This window comes from Corythoichthys intestinalis, chromosome 13, assembly GCF_030265065.1.
Source record: "Corythoichthys intestinalis isolate RoL2023-P3 chromosome 13, ASM3026506v1, whole genome shotgun sequence".
NCBI classification, from domain to species: domain Eukaryota; kingdom Metazoa; phylum Chordata; class Actinopteri; order Syngnathiformes; family Syngnathidae; genus Corythoichthys; species Corythoichthys intestinalis.
Genome location: NC_080407.1, coordinates 24,733,036 through 24,754,803, shown reverse-complemented (window position 1 = coordinate 24,754,803; position 21,768 = coordinate 24,733,036). Strand labels below are relative to the sequence as shown.

Genomic DNA, 21,768 nt, shown 5'->3' with positions numbered 1-21,768 from the left:
GTCCATTCTGCAAGTTGTAAAATAAATGCAGCAGGGGGCATCTGCTCTGGTTGTCGCCTTTCCAAAAATATGATAAAGCCTCCAATCATCATGGACAATATTTGTATAAAGTTATTCTACATCCATGGTGACTAAAAAAGATGATTCAATGTTCTTGATATCTTTAATTTCATTTAATACGTATGTACTGTCTTGAATGAAAGACGACAGGTTTCCCATAAATGGTTTAATGTAAAAATCCCAAAATTGAGATGCTGGTTCCGTAATTGCCTCATTACCGCTGATTATTGGTCTACCAGGTGGATTCTCCAAATTTTTGTGCACCTTGGAAAACATGTAGAAAGAAGGGATTCTTGGGCTTAGACAAAAATGAAAATCATAATCATTTTGAGAAATCCATTCTTCATTCTTTGCCGTCGAAAGTATTTCTGTCAACTCAGTCTTAATTTGCTCAATGGGATTAGACAATAAGGGCTCATAATACTCACGACTGTTCAGCTGCCGCAGAGCTTCTGTTATATATTGGTCTCTGGCCCACACTACAACTGCTCCTCCTTTATCAGCTCTCTTGATTAGGATATTTTCATGAGCTGAAAGCCATTTTAGTACGTCTGTTTCTTCTCTGGACAAATTAGAATTTCTTTTTCTCTTCGAAGACAAGAGGTCATCCACTTCATATGTTACTTTTTTGTAAAAGGTATTCGAAGTGTGATAAACTATGTTTGGAGTAAAAGTTGATTTTGGCTTAAAGTGTGTTCTTGAGTCCGACTGGACATATGATTGAAAGGCAGCTTGATTAGGGTGAGTGTGATACCAAACTTTCAGTTAGAGATTACGGTGGAATTTATATAAACCCACTTTTGTCTGGAATTCACTAGCTGCGTTGGTGGGGGCAAAAGTGAGACCTTGAGAGAGAACAGAGATGTGGCTGCTTGAAAGTGGGATGATAGATATATGTTAGATCTTCTATCTTGAAAAGCTAGTTTAAAGCTTACGATGAATTATTACTGTTGTTTTTCTGCCTTATAGCCTTTGTTGATATTTCAAGTCGAACCACCTGAAAATTGTTTTTGAGAAGTTATCTTTAAAGGTCCTTGGTAGTATGTAAAAATTTGCCTTCTTTTTTTTCTTCTCCCCTTTTCCTATTCTATCAGACAGTTTAAAAACTGCACTAATAAAACCTCTCCTAAAAAAAACTAATCTGGATGCCTCAACCATTAGCAATTACAGGCCAATATCAAATCTGACATTCCTGGGGAAAATTATCGAAAGGGTTGTGTTCTAACAGATCCAGACTTTTATTATGCAAAGCAATCTTTTTAACTCATTTCCGTCTGGATTTCGGCCACAACACAGCAAGGAGTTTGTGCTTATCAAAGGCCTAAATGATATTCGTCGGAATACCGATGCAGGCAAATCATCTGTTCTGTTACTATTGGATCTCAGCGCCGCATTCGACATGGTTGATCACAACATACTACTCAGCAGATTGGAACAGTGGGTAGGGCTTACTGACACTATTCTTCAGTGGTTCACATCCTATTTACATAATAGGGATTTCTTTGTGTCATTCGGAAACTATCAGTCAGAATGAACCAAATTCACGTGTGGAGTCCCTCAAGGGTAAATTCTTGGACCACTCTTATTTAACATCTATATGCTTCCGTTAGCTCAGATAATGGAACAGTATGACATCTCCTATCACGCCCATGCAGATGACACACAACTGTACATTTCTGTGTCCCCACATGATTATAGTCCCTTAGTCTCCCTGAGTAAATGCATTCATCAAATCAATGAATGGATGTGCCAGAATTTTCTTCAGTTAAATGTGGAGGAGACAGAGGTGATCATTTTTGGGCCAAAAAAGGAAAGGTCAAAGATAAGCAGGCAACTTAGCACAATGTCACTTACAGCTACAAATCAAGTCAGACACCTTGGTGTAATTATTGACTCAGACCTAAAATTTGATAGCCATCTAAAGTCCATCACTAAATCCGCTTATTACCACCTAAAAAAAATATAACCAGAATTAAGGGGCTTCTGACTCAACAAGACATGGAAAAACTTATGCATGCATTCATTTTCAGCAGATTGGACTATTGCAACGGTATATTTATGGGTCTTGATAAAAAATCAGTCAGGAAGCTGCAGCTAATACAGAATGCTGCAGCCAGAGTCCTCACAAATACAAGAAAGCTGGACCACTTTACACCGGTTTTGAATTCGCTACACTGGCTTCCAGTGAGTCAAAGGATAGACTATAAAATACTACTGGTCGTCTACAAAACACTTAATGGCCTTGGACCAAAATACATGCTTGACTTGTTAGATTCCTATGAGACATCTAGACCCCTAAGGTCGTCTGGAACCGGTCTTCTGCATGTTCCAAGAACAAGAACCAAGCAGGGTGAGGCAGCATTTAGTTATTATGCTCCTCACCTCTGGAACAAGTTACCTGAACGTCTGAAGTATGCTCAAACTGTTAGCTCTTTTAAATCAGGGCAAAAAACGCTTTTGTTTAGTACTGCATATCCATAACTGGCTATATATTTCAATCTACCTGCTTTCTATTCCTCTTGTGCTTATCTCAATTGCCGATTAATTATTATTAGTAGTAGTAGTTTTTGTTTTATTTTTATTTTTGTTTTATTTATTTATTTATTTTTAATTCTATTTGTGATTAAATGCGATCTTTTGTCTTGGTTTTTACGTTGTATTGATTTAAATGTGATTTTTATGATCTTCATGTGATGTAAAGAATTGCCTTGTGTTGAATTGTGCTATATAAATACATTTGCCTTGCCTTGCCTACCAATCTTGAAAGAAAGAAAAAATGTTCTCAAAATACATTTTGAATTGGCTCTGGAAAATATTATCAAAGTTGTACTTCTGCCGTGATTTGTATTGACTAACATGTAATTCAAATGTTTAATAATGAATAAATAGACCGTCAAATATTATTGTATTTCATGAAATGAAAATAAGACCGCCAGAGGGCGTTGCTGAAAGCACTAAATGAGTCCTGTGATGAACTACACCTCCCATGATCCTTATAGGAGAAATGACAACACAACGATGCCACTGTTGATTTCTTTTCCTCCGATCATGTCAAAATAATGGGATGTATAAGAAAAACGTTTTTATTTTGAAAGGGAAGTTGTAATTTGGGCTTTTTCTGTTTTTCATTATTGAAATAGACGGGTTTTACGTTGTGATTGGGCTGGAGACTGTCTTTCCCATCATGCAATGCTGGTCGGAAATGAAAAAGACTGGCCGATGTGAAGCAGTTTTTTCTTTGTGCGCGTATTTCTTTTCCCCCTAGATTTCAGTCACTTAACTGAATTGAAGTACGACGTGTGGAGCATTAGCCACATTACGTACTCAAACATCAGTCATCTTAAAGTCTGGGCACTCGTTGAAGTTTTGTCGCCTACTTTAGCCTAGCCTAGCTGGCCTACCGCTAACAAAGCTGCAAGGCACTTCGTCAAGCGTTCAGATATCAAGTGATGAATATGTTCGCGAGAACTACACCGGCTGCAGAAAAGTTCCAAGAAGAACTTTGTGGAGTAAAAGAGGAGCCCCCACGTCCCCAAGATACGACTATGTGCAAAATAATGCACGCAAAGGTTGTTCTTCGCAGACTCGAAGGTTGGTAAACTTTCGATGACTCGTACACTGTACACCAGTGTTCCCCAAGCTTTTTGCGCTACGGACCAGTGTGAGTTGGGCCTTATTTTCCTGGTGTGGCAGAAAATGACAGTAAAATAAACACGAAAGGGCTGAAAACGAAGAGTAAGTGTAGGAAAAAAGTAGCTCTCCGTTTTTTTTTTTTTTTAATTTAAAGGGGATGTAGCGGCAAAGGGGGTGTGAGACATCAATAGAACCGTTATGTGCCAAGATAACAAATATTGATAAAGTTAACAAAAAAAAAAACAATCACATTAATGAGCAATTATCGAAAATAGATCGAAAATGACGAACATTCCCGAAAGTGTTCCGGAAACAGCCGAATGGGGCGGCGACGTCACGACAAGTGATTGACAGTCGAGGCGGAGCCAGGTGCCATTATTTTTTACCGACGAGAGAGTAGCGTTGGGGTTTGTTTGACGAAAACATCTCAAAAATTGTTCAAAACTGCTGTGCTATGTGGTGTACAAATAGCTATTTATCGGAATATAGTATCCATGAGTTCCCCAACGCGAAAAAAAAAAAACTGGACTACGCAGACGATGGGTAAAGTTCGTCCGTGCAAAGAGGGCTTATTTTCTAGACACAGCCTCCGGCACGCTTTTCTTTGGTGCGCATTTTCCACCTGAAAGCTTCTCGAACTATGGACAAGTGAAATCGGATTTTGCTAAAAGATTGCTGCTCAAAGGAGATGCGGTGCCGACCATACACGCGCAGCGACCTAAATGTCCCGAGATATCAAGAAAGAGGATGATGACTAGCAAAGGAGGCTAAGGCTAAGCAAAGAAGGGGATCAGCCAAGCTCGAAATGGCCAGAGTGAGTACTCTTTTATAATAAAAAAAATGTCACGCATTGGATACAGGACTGGACACATGTATACATTATCGTTCGTAAAATATATAGAACAAATCCTCTGATCCCATTCATATTTGTGTCTGTTGGCAGAGCGAAAAGCTATGATAGCGCAATAAACGATAATTATTCTATGCATTCCTTTATTATGCAGTCACGGTGTATCAGCTTCACAAAAAGAAATGCAAAACAAATCATTGGTGTTTCCCACACAATCTGCTGCCGATGTTTCATCAGTGTCATTGCTCCCCTCAATGACCGTTTCATTACGCTGCATTGGCGTTCGTTTGGGCTCAAATTGGTAACCTAAAACCCCGGTTAAAGCTTTGTAACTCTCCTCGTCACCATTAGATGAACATTCGTTACGTCGGATTCGTCGCTGAAACTAGAAACGAAATTGTCTGCCATCATCGCCGCCATTCAGTATTAAAGCACTGAGCCTTTTTCTTGTTGAAGAAACACCCCTCACTGTCAATTCTGAATTCTCTTTTATTGACAACAAGGGGTGTTTCTTCATGAGGGAACCTGGGATATGTGCAGGATGAACACAATGCATCAGCATAAACAGCTCAAAACACCCCTAATTCTCCCCTCACTAGAAGGAATTATATTGACGCAGACAGGCGCTGCCCCCCTAGTGGCCGGTGGCACTCTATTCACTTGTCGTGACGTCACGCACACAATCTGCCAGATCTTGGGCGCCGTTCTCTCATTTTCTTGTGTGTAATTACACGAAGTGGCATGATATGAATACAAAAGGCATGCGTTTATGGATAAATGATGGCATATTAAAATTTTCCCAGGGCACTACATCCCCTGTAAACAGCTGCCTTTCCTACAACTTGACTTGGTCGCATCGCAGGCATATTGCTCTCGTTTTGTGGCCTAGTTTGCTAGCTTTTAGCCACGTTATGCAGAATGGACTCTGTTGTAGGCTCCTCTTCTGGCTCTTTCCCCGTAAAAAAGCTGTCCAAAGACGTCGTCGCCCACAGCATACAGCTAAAAGCAGCTAACGTTACTGTTTACATTGCAGGGTTTCCCCCAAAGGCGTCGGTTTTGTCTCAATATTGGTAGGGACGATATAACAGCACAACCTGCATGTACAATTTTGGCGGGGAAGGGACAATAATAAGACCAAACAGACTGTGTGAATAGCGGTCAGGGCTACATTTCTCACCAATAAAAACCTAATTAATTGATAGGCTAAATGATTAATGCAAAATAAATCTATTGATTTATACTAACTTTCACACTGCATATTTATATTATAACGTCTTAATCTGATCATTTTTTCTTTAATCTAGTCAAATAATTTTCTTCATTTGAGTTATAAAGGCTAGTTAACAGATTAATGTGTCAGATTCTTCCAATTACTTTTAGTAAATATTAAGAGTGTAACGGTACATGTATTTGTATTGAACCGTTTCGGTACGGGGTGATCGGTTCGGAACAGAGGCGTACCGAACGAGTTTCTGACGTAATGTGAACCCTTACTTTTCGAGGCTGTGAGTCGATTGGGTTACAGTTTCTTTGTGTAGATTATATTTACTCAGTCTTCTCTCTACTATAATGAGGACCAACAGGATAGGACTGTGGACAGTATAACCCAGAAACGTCAACGGCGCGACAACGTGACCGCAGCAAGAACGCAGTGAAACACGGGCGTCAAAGTCAATCAGCCAATGCACACTAGTCGCAGTGCGGCCGCGTGTTACGCGTCCCAGAAGCGGCTAAACGCAACGCACGCGAAAAGAACGGCAAAGTTTGTTATTTGACGCGAGACGCGGCCCTCCTGCATCAATACTACTAGCTAGGATCGGGCAGAACGGAAGTCACTCGTGTAAAAATACGGTGGATCCGGTCGATTTTCAAACTAATATGCAATTGTAACCCACTTTATGAGTCCATCAGATCTCTTGAGTGGTAGATCGGGGCACAGTTGACTTGTATTTGTTGGTTTACTGCTGTCTTCTCTGCTGTCTTCTCTGCTTTAATAATAACCAACACGGCCCCGTGTTCAATACAAAAACCCGCCTACCACAACAAAAAAAGTAGGAACTAATATTCACATAGGAATTAAATAGAGCTGGGAATCTTTGGGCACCTAACAATTCGATTACGATTACGATTCAGAGGCTCCGATTCGATTATAAAACGGTTATTGATGCACCCCCCCCCTTTTTATTTTTTTATTTTTTAAGTTTTGTACATTAGTTCCAAAATTGTTCAAAAATACTCTCAGGCTAAACCAAACTACTATTTCAGTATCAAGTTAACATATAGCAGTAAACAAATATACAAAAATAACATTAAATAAAAAAACTCCAGTCCCCATTCTGTATCAGCAGCTTTAAACTACATTCAATTAATTTAATGTTGTGAATCAACCGTTAAAGTTGTTAAAATTGCTCTTGTTATTCCATAATTTCCCTTTTGTCTACTTTTGACATGTGAAAGTTTTAAAACTATTTTAAAGATAGATTCAAGTCAATATTTTACCGATTTAGGAGTATTTTAGATAAAAAGTTAATTAGGTTTGCTTGGAAGGTTCGCTACAACAGCATTGCAGGGAAGTTTACTGCTTTAAGATGGTGGCCGTTTACTAACGCCCGCATCTAGCTTTTTGCAGATGTGCTGCTACCGCTACCGAGTCTATATTGCATCTAGTCCTATATAAATGATATCTACCGTAACATTATGTAGCTGTACTTGTAGCAGCTTTTCGGCAGCAGTCAGGTAAGTTGTTGTGTTTTTTTATCTCGTGGCATGAGTTGAGCTAGAGTCGTGAGTTGAGCATTGGCATTACCCGAGGGGCCGGTTAATGAGAAGCATGATGTTTAGCTACTCCCGCTCCGTTCCGTCCCGAGGACCGCGCGGCGCGCTGAGTGTGTTGTACTTCCGCTTTACTTGGCATATTTCAATAATCGGAATTTGGATGTTTGTGAATCGTTTTCGAATCTTCCACGGCCGAATCGCGAATAATCTAAGAATCGGAAATTTTGCACGCCTCTAGAATTAAAGTTATACAACATAAAATATACAATATAAATGAATACTAAATCACATTTGTAAAATATAAACACATGATAAAATAAATTGAAATGAGCTAAAACACCTGTAATTAAATAATAATACACAGATCCTGCTTACACGAATAAATTAATTTCTGTGTGGCGCTGTAACTTGAGAAAATCCACCAATAAAACTTTTGAAAACTGTTCATAAGAAAAAAAAATTATTCATTGAGGCATTTCATTTGTAAAATACATGTTAAAATCTTTGTCATACGGATTGCTTTTGTCTTTAGCATAGGACTTCTTTTTTCTTCTTTCTCTCAGAAAGAAAGCTGACCAATAGGCGGGGTCTGAAAGGCAAATTGTTGTTGGATTATAATCTTTAAATACCTGCTACTTTTTGAGCAGAATTCTAGCTTTGTATAGGCTAATGTTCCTGTTGTTGAAAGCACAAAAGTGTAATAAACAACAAGCACATTTATATTTTGCATTTCGTTTTCTTACTGTACCGAAAATGAACCGAACCGTGACCTCAAAACCGAGGTACGTACCGAACCGAGATTTTTGTGTACCGTTACACCCCTAGTGGATACAGTGGGAAAAAAAATGAGTTCTTATCTTCATCACAAATTGTTGTGACATGTTTTGGTCTTCAGTTATATTTTGAAGGTCTTAAAAAGCATTCAATTTGACCTTTAAAATAGTGCAAGAACCCTGCAACAGGGTGAAGCTTGGGCTCTTTTATGCTTTTATTCTTTTTTAATGTATTTTACGAGACTCTTTTTGTTGATGTCTTCCTAATTTTAATGTGATGTTAAGCACTTTGACTTTGTTTTAGATTGGATAACAACAAAACATGAATAAACAAAAAAATGAGCAAGGAGGAATTTTCTCCAACAGAAAGCAACTTTGGGGACACAAGTTTGCAAATGAAGAAATAAGATTTGTTTGTGGTCTTGAAGATCTATATGTCAGCCAAGCCCATCGTCTTGGGCCCCAAGAGTCTTCTTGCGTCAAGGGGGAGGAGGAAGAGTCGCCATACATCAAGGAGGAGGAAGAGTCCGTTCACATTAAAGGTCATCCCAAGCAGTTTTTTTTCTTTAGATGAGAAAGAAATCCTTCTCATATGTACGAAAATGTCTTTCAGTCTAATGTAGTGGATTTGCTCTCTTAGTAGCTGTGCAATGGACTCGTGAACCGATGTAAGGTTTGCGCCGCGGCATTGACTTGACTGTTGTTTGCAGATAGAAAGTTTTCTTTATGTAAACAAATTTGCTTTGTTTGAAGTAATTACATGAGGTAGATATATTACGCACAATTACAAGTGTAGAACAGACACACTGAGTAGCATAAACAACCACACCAAATCAATTGGAACATTTACTCATAGGGATGTGACAGTTAAAGGTGTGTGAAATTTCTGATTCTTAGATTATTCGCGATTCGGCCGCTGAAGATTCGAGAACGATTTACAAAGATCCATATTCCGGTTAATTAAATATGCTAAGTAAAGCGAAAAATAAAACGGTCAGCACGGTCTTCAGTAGGCAATGCGGAACGGACAGAGAGTAAACATCCACCAAAGCTCATGCCGCTCGATAAAAAAAGTCCGACAGCCACTACGAACAACACCCAGTTGCTACAAACTTTGCCCACGTTGCTACAAACTACACTCATATAATGCTACGGTAGCTATCACATTTATATAGAACTAGATGCGAAATTACAGACTCGCCGGCGTTAGTAAACAGCCGCCATATTAAAGCAGTAGACTTCTCAGGGAGGCTCAGTTGTGGTGAACCTAATCCACTTTTTACCTAAAATACTCCTAAATCAGCTAAATCTTGACTTGAATCTATCTTTAACTCATTTGCTCCCAAAAACGTATAAATACGTTTTATTTTTTATTGCTTCGGTGCCCCAAAAATGTATTTATACGTCTTTTGCGTTTTTTTTTTTTTTTTTTTTACAAGAGGCATCAACAGGTTCCAATCTGTCTTAGATACATTGCACAAAGCTCAAAACTAATTTTAAAGCAATAAAATTGGCCACTGTAGGGCAGTAGCGCATTTGGTAAGACCCGTAACCCTATTCAACGGCAACCAACGGCCAAGCCGCAAAGCCGGGGAGAGAAGACGACCAAATGGATGACAGGCAGCAGACGACCGAGCAGTACAACCAGTAGGACGCACAGAATGCCAGGCGCTGGACGACTGAGCAGAACGAATGGGATCACAGATGCCGTTTAGTCCGTGCTGCTCGCGAGCAGAGCCTGCAGAGACAAAAAAAAAATCATCTTTTTGAAACGGGCAGCGATGAGGGAAAAGTTTAACCCGCTGTCGCGGCCAACAAAACATAATCTTTCAGTTAGTTATGCGTCAATAAATTGTTACTTTGCGATCAAAAGCTCTATTTGTCTTGTTTCTGTTATTTTGTGCAAGGAAAATATTATTCAGATGTTTGGGATGCAACTAAAGCAAAAAAGACCTGTTGTTTTATTCTTATAACAAACAGGAGATGATGACACAGAATTCGGGAATAAAAAAGAACAAAGAATTTACACTTAAAGACGAACAGAAAAGAGATTACTGGTTCCAGGAGACAAAGAAAAAGTGCTTCCCTCCTTTCAGCTCCGACTGTTTTTCTCCCCTTCTCACTGGGGAGGGTCTCTTTCCTGGAATGTACAACCCCCCTGCCCTGATCAAATTTCATACGCTGGTAAGAAGAAGAAAAAATTTGTGTGAATGTTAGAAAAGTGGCATTTTTCACGTGTGATAATTGTGAATAAATGGAAATTTATTTCTACACATTATTCTGTGAGCAATTTTACCACAGAAAATTAATATTTTATTTTTATTTTTTAAATATTTGACCAAAAAAAAAAAAATTGCTGCAACCGCTTACTTTATAAAAGTTCGAGACACGAGACTGATATTTGTTGGTGCTAAAATTAAGGTGTGCTTTATACACGGTACAAGAATTTTCCCTAGATTTTACAGGTAAAGTTGGGGTGCGCGTTATAGACCCTACCCACAGACGTCACAAAATCACGTGATCGCTGTATTCCGCCCCCTTGTCCGTCATTTTGTGTCTGTATTATCAATGGTCTCAATTGATCGAGCAATTTATAATGCATTTCATGGAAGACCCGGTGCTTTCAGATGCCGTAAACTCACTTGATGCATTGCATAAAAGGCGTTATGTGGAAAAGCTTCAGTTTATCCATTCGCCAGATCCATATTTGATGCCTAAATCGATGTTTTTCGACCCGCAGTCTTCGCCGTATTTGCCTGACATCTGCTAGCTACCCTGATATTAACAACTATCTTGTCCAAACAAAATCAGCCTATTCTCACGAAAGTTTGAAAAACTGTAAGAGCTTGGAGGCTTATAAATACTTCATTGCTGGTTGGGTGAAACAGGTCCTCGTCCACGAAAATTCGGAAGGAATCTATCTTGTGCTTGGAAAGGTGAGTTACGAAATTTTCAATTCAAAATCTTTTGTTCTTGCTAACATCCACTGTCAAGTCTAATGTATTTCATGTCATTTGTCAATGGAGCTAGGGCTTTTAATGTTAATGTGGTTTAGCGATAGCAGTCTCACTACATACATACGTGTATGTTGTCGGTGATTAGCCTAGCAATGATCTTAATTGTGGTTGTCAGCCCAAAACCCTCTAAATATATATTAAATGCATCTTACCAGATATAAAATGACTACTACATAATCTGTGGTAATCGTTTGGAGCCCAGTTTTCTCGTCGAATTGCAGCAGCCCATCTCGCTCTCTCCTCTCCGGGTCTCTCGGAATCCGGTAGAACTTCAAGTTTCTCCGTCTATCTTCTCTGTTACTGCAACCGACCGCCACACACGCCTTCACCATTTTGATTATTAATGTTAACGAGCAGAAAAACACGCTGTAAATAGGAGGAATGTACGTAGCCGTAACAGGTAAACACGATGTGTTGACGGACAAGTGGGCGGCACCTGTCAGGAGGGCGGAGTTGTGACGTCACGTGGGTAGGGTCTATACACGGGTGCGCCTTATATTCGGGAAATTACGGTAATTGCTGGGGACGGGGGCGTTGTGCATTTATAATCAAATCGTGCCCTCTGAAATGTAATCAAATCGTGAGATGCCCAAAGATTCCCACCTCTAGTGAAGATTTTTCAAAAAGGCGATATATTGTGATACTTTGTAGCCCAAAAGGTTATCGATATGCTCTCACCAAGAGTCTAAAATCCTTTTGATGATAATGCTTTTTATTTCAAGCATGCACAAAGAAACCGAAATACAATATAACTGATGTTGGCATTGGCTCTCGACCTCGTACTCACGACGCCGCGCATTAGTTTTCTGTTCTGGAGGCTTTTTCGACACACAAATACTGAGAGTCTCAGGGTGCGGTCAAACAATAAACACAAGTTTTAATGAATGAGGCACACACATTTCAAAATCTGACTCCATTATATATCTCACATTTCATCTAGTGGCCGTTTACTTTAATCAATTTAACCATTGGTCAAAAGTTCTGGGGGTCCTCTGTGACTTCCCCTTATTTGATTATCAAATCATGTTACACATTTGTGTTCTTCAAAGGACTAAGATAACTGGGCTTTTATGACACGAAATGGTATATGTTACAATTAACCAGAATGTAAATGCATGATTGCTTTAACTAAAAATAAAAGGCTACATAATGCATGCAAATAAACATATGAGTACATACCACTCAGGAAAATTATTTTCGCTCGACAGGGAGTGGGAAGAAGGAAAACTAATTTAATCCCACCCAGAGGTTGCGCTAGACTTTTTCGTTGTCTGTCATTTTGACTGACAATGTCATAAAAATCCGGTCATCATCTATTTTTACCCGTCACATTTAAAAAATGATAATAATGACATATTCGATAGTAAGAGTGTGACAATATCTCGATACAGCGATATATCGCGATATTTTGCAACCCGATTCTTTATCGATATGCTCCCGCCAAGTATCGATACTTTTATTTAACATATTGGCCATACAATGGAGTATGGATGCTGTAAACTCCTCAGTGTTTGTTGAGCAATTCCTTGGCGGTCCACTAGGGGCGCTCGGGAGTGGCGGTGAAGTTAAAGTGCGCACAAGTCGTCTAGAGAAGAAGAGAGGAAGCTCCAAGTGGGTTGAAAAAATAAAAAAGCTTCGTGAGAATGGTGGAGGAAAAAATGAGAAAAATATTGCTACAAATCATACATGGGGACTTACTTCAGATTTTACACCAACCAGAAAGGAAGTAAGGTGAACAAGGACTTTGCTGTATGCAAGAACTGTCTAACAAAAATAAGGTCCACTGACTCCACTGGGAGCTGGTGACGAGTTGCACACCGGATTTCCCCAAGAGAGTCTGGCTGCAGCCTCTCGATTTCTTCACTGCTTTGCTTTCATCACTTGAGGTAAGAACGTTTTGCAATGTAATTGATTTTTAATTTTCATGTATTATTTTGATGACATTTGGTGTTGAATGGTATAAAATAAACCAGGACCCTAAACTGGATGAAAATTAATATTGAGCAAGCCCACATGAATTTTCTGATTTATTTGATATTATTTGAGAACAACTTTCCATCTAGTTTACTACAAAAACTCCTAATACTGCCATTTTGATACAATAAGTTACAAAAATGGTTAGAATAGCTTCCAAAATATATAAAGTGACGTGCTTGATAATTAATGTAGCCTACATATTAAAAATAGGTCATTATTGCATTTTTAATTTCTATAGATTCAATTCATATTTTTTGTAATTCACTCAATACTTCCAACACTAAAATATATATATCTGGATTTCAACTCAAAAGCTATTAAGTTGCTAATATTTTTTGTTTTATTTTGTCATTTTTAAGGTGAGGAAGAATGTGACTGACCAAGTCTGACATCTCAAATGCTGAAGCAGATAGTGGAAATGCTCAAACCAACGCTTTTGGCAACAAAGGTCACATACGAAGAAAAGACCCACCAATTTTATCATTGCCCCTCTCCAAGCTCAACTGCTGACTGACACCTACAGCACTGATGTTTTTTTTTTTTAAGATTTAAAACATAAAGGAAATTAAGGGTGCCATTCATCATCATCTCTCCAAGAGATATCAGTGGTTGTGGTTTGTTTCCTCTCTGTGTAGGTGCACAATTTGCAGTAGATTGATATTTTACAGCAATGCTGCACAGAAAAGGTGTCACTGTTTAATAAATGACTTAAACAGTATTTTTTCTATTTTGAAATATCTTTTTTTCCGTTTCAACAGTTGTATCGTAGAATATCATGTATCCAATTTCTGACCAAAATATCGATAATCGCCGTATCGTGATATTGTGAGATGATCGTTATCGTGAGCCTCGTATCGCGAATCGTATCGTATCGTGAGGTGCCCTGAGGTTCCCACTCCTATTCAATAGTATTTAGTTTTCATTCATTTTTTATTGATATTCTGTCCGAACAAGCTTAACAAGAGGCAAACAGACAGCGGAGTGCACCAATCAGCGATGGGCAGACGTGCCATTAGCAAAGCGACGAGGGCAGGACGAGGGACTTGCGCGCGGAAGTAAACATACGAGGAGAACGGAGTTTATTCAACATGGCGAGCGCGAGACAGACTCTTGTCAATGACTCGTGTCGATGTGTTTTAGCTCATTTAAAACTAAATTTACCGCGGATTGGAACATATTCTCAGCTTTCCCGTTCGCCATCCGTGTAGAGACGACTTTCGGCGCGCAAGAGTGACGTTACTCGTGAAGAACACGTCACGCAAATAAACAAATCTGATTTGTCGATTGATTTTGTACCTACTCGAGAGGCTGTGTCCCAGACTTCTCTCAGTGTTTGAAAAATACAGGGAGAACAGTCTGGCCGTGCCAGGCAAACACTCAGTTGCATTGACATTTTTCCAAGTAAGGCCAACGACTAATTAGCTAATTAATATGCTCACTCGCCATCCTGTGTTCTGGGGTGTGAATTGCAACCTGTCAAAATGACGGATGGACTTCAGTTTTTTCCGTCACCATTTTAAAAAACCTGTCAACAACGGAAAATATTCGGTTAACGCGACCCCTGATCCCAACTCTGATCTCATCGTCCAGCAGTCTTATTTATTGGGATACTCCTGTGCTTTGACTTTAAGTCCACACAGTGAAGAGACAGGAAAGAAAAAAATGATGACAAAAACAACTAAACCAATAGACAACCAACTAGATCAGGGGTCAGGAACCTATGGCTCTTTTGACAGCTGCATCTGGCTCGCAGACAAATCTTCAAGTGGTAATAAAAAAAAGTTCGTGATGCAAAGGGAAGGGCGCTAGGACCTCGGGGAAAACCTGGCGGGTGTAAGGGCCACGGGAAGCATTAAAAAGAGCAACTAGTAAGGGGCGCTCAAATGTTTTCCTTCGGCAAGCCAGTGATCAGGCGATATTCAGGACAGATGCGGCAGTGGAGAACGCAAAAGTCTGATGATGCGTGTGGCAGTCGGTTGAAATAATAGCTATGCATCTGTAGCGTGGTGCAGACAGAGATGAAATGCTTCAGTCTGTTGCTACACATTTGATTTTGTTTTATTTTCATTTTTCTTGTACAGCTGAAACAAGAAAAAAAACGTCTGTCTCGCATTGCTGCACACAGACAGCTCCTATCTCATTCGCTCCAAAATGCGAATTCTTATACAATTATAATAGTAAATAAATGCAAGTTTTTCTGATAAAACACTTAAAACTTCTGCATTTTAGACACTACTAGCATTCACTCATCGTCCGCTTGCCATTACTAACACATCAGCAGTCATACATAAACATACATAACGATTAACATATTTCTGAACTATATTAACACACTGTACACATCACAATCATCCTAAAATAATGCAATCCACCGTCAAATTATACTTTTTTTTGTGTGTTTTTTTTTTCTCTCACTTGAAACAAGAAAAAAATACTTTTAACAACGTCCGTCTCGCATTATAGCACAGATGGGTCATTTCTTGTTCGCTCTAAAATGCGAACGCTTATTGCCCATGCACGCCAAGAAGCGAACGCTGCCCCCTGCTGGTTTAAAACCGGAAGTCTTTTCAGACTGAAACTTGTGTGTATCTTTTCCACAAACAACGAAATCAAATGAAACATTTTAAACATAGGTTGAATCCATCTGTGGACACAACAAAATATTAGATTAACTATTTTTATATCATTTAATATTTATTTTTTAATTTGAATTATTATTTTTTATATAAGTTATTAAACATAATTCAGAGACTTATTGTACTTTAAAAGTGTTGAAATTACATAAAATGCCCATATTAGTTGTATTTTTATTTTTAAACACATTGTATGGCTCTAACAAGTACACTGAAATACATAGGCATCGTGCAGTGACAATAGAAAACATTTAGTTACAATCAAATGCTGATATTCAACCTATTGATATTGGACAAACTCGTTATTGTGTTTACCAGTGATTCATTGCTTCCAATTGACAACTTAGCTTTGCGCACAACACTGCAATCAGCCTGTTTTGTTTTTTCGGCGCATGAGCCGTTAGAGGATTGCTTAGTCTTCCCCGAGTCCGACATGACGGCATTCAACGCTTTTGATACATAGCAGTAAACTTGAAATAGTCCGCAGACAGGATTCCTAGTCGTCAAAAAGAACGTTATTTTCACGCACCTGCAAAAAAAAAAAAAAAATCCAACGTCAGAATTTGTTGGTTATCGATACAAATGCCTAAATATGAACACAAGTGCGTAAATATGAGAAGAATTTTTTATATACGTACACGAATGTGTAAATACGAGTACAAAGCTCCGTAAGCCGTTTTTTAATGACCTCATCACAAGAGGACTGAAGTTCTTCACACAATTCGATGGTGAGGTTTCGGTCTTCAAAACATTTCAACCGAAATTGCATTTTTAGCTATTTTTGCCCGATGGTTTTCGGCGCCGAATTTTTTGGACACATCTATACGCAAAACAATGTTTCTTGCGGCTCAAAATGAAACCGCATATTTTTTCCCACTATTTTTTTTGTGGATACTTTTCTAAACTGCACCATGTACTGAATCCATGAAACCGCAAGAGATCACTGTACTCGTCTTTTCCCAAGTTTTGCGAAAAGGAAAGACGTGGTGGTACTCCATTAAATATATCAATGGTTTTCTTGTGTCTTGCAGGTTTTAGAAAATATCTTGGTGCTGAGTGGCAGCAGTCAGAAATTCCTGGTGTGAAAAAGGATGTTGAGCTCCCCCAAATCAAAGAGGAGGAGCCAAAGCCCTGTCAACAGAAGCAACTTCCAATCAAAAAGAAGGAAGAAGAGCTGCCATGCGTTAAAGAGGAGGATGAGGAGGAGCATATCACCAGGTCGACTGGTGAGCCCTTGAAGAGTGAAGATGGTCCAAGTGAGGCCGGCAGAGGGGCGGAGCCTCCAAGCGGCAGCAGCAGCAACTCAACAGAAGGATTGCAAGCAGACATTTTCATCGCTCGAAATGGGGCCACGTCACACTCAGCTTACAATGATGATGGTCATAAGACATCTCATGGTGACGACAAACTCTGCAAATGCTCTCAGTGTGGGAAAACCTTTGCGACAAAGCAAACTCGCCGGATGCACATGAGGAGCCACACTGCTAAAAAGCCTTTTTCCTGCTCAGTTTGTGGTAAAAGACTCAGTTGCAAGAGCGCCTTAAAACTTCACATGAGAACCCACACTGGCGAAAAACCTTTTTCCTGCTCAGTTTGTGGTCAAAGATTCAAGTGCAAGGGCAACTTAAAAAAACACACAAGTACCCACTCTGGCGAAAAACCTTTTTCCTGCCCAGATTGTGGAAAAAGATTCACTCAAAAGAGAACCTTAAACACACACACTAGAACCCACACTGGCGAAAATTGTGTTTCCTGCTCAGTTTGTGGAAAAGGTTTTGTTCAGGCGGGACTCTTAAGAAAACACACAAGAACCCACACTGGTGACAAACCATTTTCCTGCTCCGTTTGTGGTAAAAAATTCAGTGACATGGGCTACTTAAAACGACACACAAGAACCCACACTGACGAAAAACATTTTTCCTGTTCAGTTTGTGGTAAAAAATTCAGTGAAATAAGCAACTTAAAACGACACACAAGAACCCACACTGACGAAAAACCTTTTTCCTGCTCAGTTTGTGGTCATGGATTCTCTAATAAGCGAGACTTACAACGTCACGAAAGAACCCACACTGGTGAAAAACCTTTTTCCTGCTCAGTTTGTAATCAAAGATTCATTGAAAAGGAAAGCTTAAAAATCCACATAAGAACCCACACTGGCGAAAAACCTTTTTCCTGCTCAGTTTGTGGTCAAAGATTCAGGCAAATGATGACCTTAAAACAACACGCAAAAACCCACACTGGCGAAAAATCTTTTTCCTGCTCAGATTGTGGTCAAAAATTCCTTCAAAAGTCCACCTTGAAACACCACACAAGAACACACACTGGTGAAAAACCTTTTACCTGCTTAGTTTGTGGTCAAAGATTCAGTAAAAAGTCCACCTTAAAAGTACACACAAGAACACACACTGGTGAAAAACCTTTTTCCTGCTCAGTTTGTGGTCGAAGATTCACTCACAAGGAAAGCTTAAAAATCCACACAACAACCCACACTGGCGAAAAATCTTTTTCCTGCTCCATTTGTGGTCAAGCATTCAGTCGCAAGAACGCCGTAACACGACACGCAAGAATCCACACTGGTGAAAAATCTTTTTCCTGCTCAGTTTGTGGTCGAAGATTTGCTCGGAAGGAAGGGATAAAGAAACACGCGTGTGTTGGTGTGATTGGTGTGATAAGCAAAGGCCAATGACTGTTTTGCCTGTCATCCATGCTGGCTTCATCAGATTTTGCACGCAGGACGCCGTAGAATCCTGTTGAGGATTGGCACTTTTGGTACCTTACTTTGTCCAATTGTTGTATGACCACCATATTGCCTAAAGCTCAGCTGATTGAACTCTCCATTCCAGCACATGATTTAGCTGGATGAGCGGAGCTGTGCAACACACCTGTGATGCATTAGAAGCGCTCATTATTCAAAGACTCCTGTTTGTGCGAGTGTCAGACTTTTGCTTACTTTGTTTTACTTTTCGTGTTCACTTTGTTTTTTGCCTTTTCTGGCCATCGACGGCTTTCCCTTAGTTCTCTCGTCGACTATGTTCGTGCCTCTTTTTGTTTGTATTTTATTTCACGTGTTCTGACGTGCTCCCTGTTTTTTTTTGTAATAAATTCTACACAAACTTCCGCGTCTGTGTTGGATCCATATTATACAGCTCGCCGTTTCATTACAAAGTTAATCAAACTACACTTTTCACATTTAATATTCGAAACATCCGACCCCAAACTCCAAAAAATACCAAATTCATTCAAAATACTGTCATCAAATAAAAATGGAAAATTAGATTATATTTTCACTTGTTTATTTTTATTCATTATTAATACCTTGTTTTTATTCAGTCCACTGCATTTAAATATACTTTTCTTATTTTAATCCTAGTATTCGTTGAAAAAAAATTATGAGTAACTGCTTACAATGTCAGATTTAAAAAAAAAAAAATAGTATTTATCGATTGATTTATAGTATTTGGGAAACATTTTTTGTGTTTCAACACAATTTCGTCAACATGAACTGTTATTATTATCAGTATAGTATAGTAATGCAGAGCCCCTAATGGGACATGGAAGAAGAAGGAAAAAAAAAAAAAAAAAAAACTTACATCGAAGCAATAAACAAAAACTTAGTTAACATCAAAGCACACACAAAAAATCTTGGAAGCTAATTGTGTCTCCAGGTCAGTTTGAGTTTTGGAGGTAGAAGCAGGACAACATGGAGGACGACTTGGAACGGTTCTTGCAGTCAAGAGATATCCCTAACGTAGATTTTACGCGCATGAAAACAGACAAGGTGCGTATTCACACTGTCAACATTGATGTCAAAATAGCCGCATGGACATGGACACCTCATACTGTATGTTGCCGTGACCATTGTGTCTAATGTAAATTAGGTTATTGCATGCATCTTTAAGTGGCAAGAAAAATGCTCAGTATGTCTTTTTACGTAGCTCCTAAATGTATACCGTGACACCGCCATTCATTCTAGCAGTAGGCGACTATTGGCTTTTAAAAAAATCATTAACACTTCATACAAAAATACCTAATATGTACTGACACTTTCCATTATGTGTAATATCGTAATTAAAGCTGCTGTAGTTTTGTGCCACTACTCTGTGAATTTATCTATACAGTAGTTATTGAGGTAAATATGATGTATTTACTCAAATTTTCTGTTTGCAGGTTGATATGTCTGTAATTTCCATCATGACTGATGAGCAAATTGGCAAATATGTCACTTCATATGGTGATCGAGTAGCTACCCTTTCCTTCTGCCAACAAAAAATGTTCAGCACCAATAAAAAAAAAAAAAACTCTTTTACAAAGTTTAAGAGACAAAATATGATCAAGAAAAAAAGGTGTACCTGGTGGATCCTCCACTGTGCCCAAAAATGGAGGTCAGGGAATGGCAATCGCGCGGCAAAAACAAGTCTGAGCAGAAAAGACTTGTAGAAAGATTGAAATTGGATGCCTCTATTTTAATACTAGTGAAAACGACAAATGGGATAGGAACGAGACATGCTGCCACAGAAAAAACAACAACCGTTGCTCCGATTTTGGAATTTCGAAAGGAGTTGTTTTTCCCAGATGGAATTTCATCCAAAGGAGAAGTTGGAGACTTTACATTTGAGGTCTGTGATTTTAAAAGAAAGGAGATTTCTCTAGATTAAACGGTTGGCAGATTGTATGAAAAGACCACACTGAGGCTGCTTAGATTTTTCATCTGCACAAAGAACGGTTTTCAACATCTCAAATGGACTGTGAAGATCCATTATCTGATGATTCATCTGTTAGCATATCGGAGGGAGCACTTTCACAGCGGTTTGGAGCGCTTATACATATGTACAAAATCATGACCAAAATGAGGAGGTTCGTGTCAGTTGGTACAATATTTTGTAAGTGGACTAAATACAGTGAGGGCAATCACAACAACAAATATATGGTAATATAAAATAATGGTAGCTGTAATTGTTCGAATTGTACAGTTACATTTATTTTGGTGGGGGGGGGACTATCACTGCAAATGTTTTTTTTTTTTTGTCAGATTAACACCTATCTATCGTATTTTCCGCACTATACATCGCACTGAAAAGCCTTCAAGTTTCTCAAAAGCATCGCTTTATAATCCGATGCGTCTATATATGGATCAATATTGGTAAATCACGTCATGACATACCCTTTAGAGCAGTACCATCTAGTGGATGTATAACGCAACTTCAACCACTACTACTACTACTACTACTACTATGCCTTTCATTGTGAAAAAAAAACATGAAAGTAAAAGAAACAAAATAGGGGTCAGCAAAGCAAAAAAAAAAAAAAAGTTTTCACATCAAGGCAAATTTTTTTTTACATCGAAGCAAAAAATTCGACGGAGGATTAGGACAAAATCAGGGAGAGAAAAGAAAAGGACGACGAGATTTAAGCAGTACTGGTGCAACGACAATAAAATTATAACATCGGGTAAACCGCTGTGCACTTTATGTACATGTATCCTTGCTGGTCACTACGATGAAAAATCAATATTATTAATGATTAAATGCCATCCATCCATTCATTATCTTCCGCTTATTCCGGGGTCGGGTTGCGGGTGCAGAAGCTTTAGCAGGGAAGCCCAGATTTCCCTCTCTCCAGCCACTTCAGCCAACTCCTCCGGCGGGATTCCAAAGCGTTCCCAGGCCAGCCGAGCGACATAGTCTCTCCAGCGTGTCCTGGGTCGACCCCGGGGCATCTCATCGGTGGGACATGCATGGAACACTTCTCCAGGGAGGCGTCCAGGAGGCATCCGAACCAGAGGCCCGAGCCACCTCAACTGGCTCCTCTCAACGCGGAGGAGTAGCGGCTCGACACCAAGCCCCTCCCGGATGACCGAGCTTCTCACCCGATCTCTAAGGGAGAGCCCGGACACCCTGCGGAGGAAACTCATTTCGGCCGCTTGTATCCAGGATCTTGTTCTTTCGGTCACGACCCACAGCTCGTGACCATAGGTGAGGGTAGGAACGTAGATCGACCGGTAAATCGAGAGCCCAGCCTTTTGGCTCAGCTCCTTCTTCACCACAACGGAC

The 21,768-nt window shown here is 39.4% G+C and overlaps 1 protein-coding gene across 2 annotated transcripts; it reads left to right on the top strand.

The window, feature by feature from the left end:
* Positions 1-3,252: 3,252 nt before the first annotated feature.
* Positions 3,253-21,314, top strand: LOC130928532 (gastrula zinc finger protein XlCGF26.1-like). Of its 2 annotated transcripts, XM_057855215.1 has the most exons (3): positions 3,253-3,651; positions 8,520-8,633; positions 16,750-21,314. In XM_057855215.1, exons 1-3 carry the CDS (start codon positions 3,510-3,512, stop codon positions 18,402-18,404), a joined length of 1,911 nt encoding a protein of 636 aa, XP_057711198.1. In that variant the 5' UTR covers positions 3,253-3,509; the 3' UTR covers positions 18,405-21,314. The 2 variants fall into 2 exon arrangements, with proteins under 2 accessions (XP_057711198.1, XP_057711199.1); XM_057855216.1 differs by lacking the exon at positions 8,520-8,633.
* The last annotated feature ends 454 nt before the right edge of the window (positions 21,315-21,768 follow it).

Excerpts from the sequence above, each read along its gene's own strand:
- LOC130928532 (XM_057855215.1), top strand. The coding sequence starts at position 3,510 with ATGAATATGTTCGCGAGAACTACACCGGCTGCAGAAAAGTTCCAAGAA. Across the intron at positions 3,652-8,519 it reads TGTTCTTCGCAGACTCGAAG|ATCTATATGTCAGCCAAGCC; the intron begins GTTGGTAAACTT and ends GTGGTCTTGAAG. Across the intron at positions 8,634-16,749 it reads AGAGTCCGTTCACATTAAAG|GTTTTAGAAAATATCTTGGT; the intron begins GTCATCCCAAGC and ends TGTGTCTTGCAG.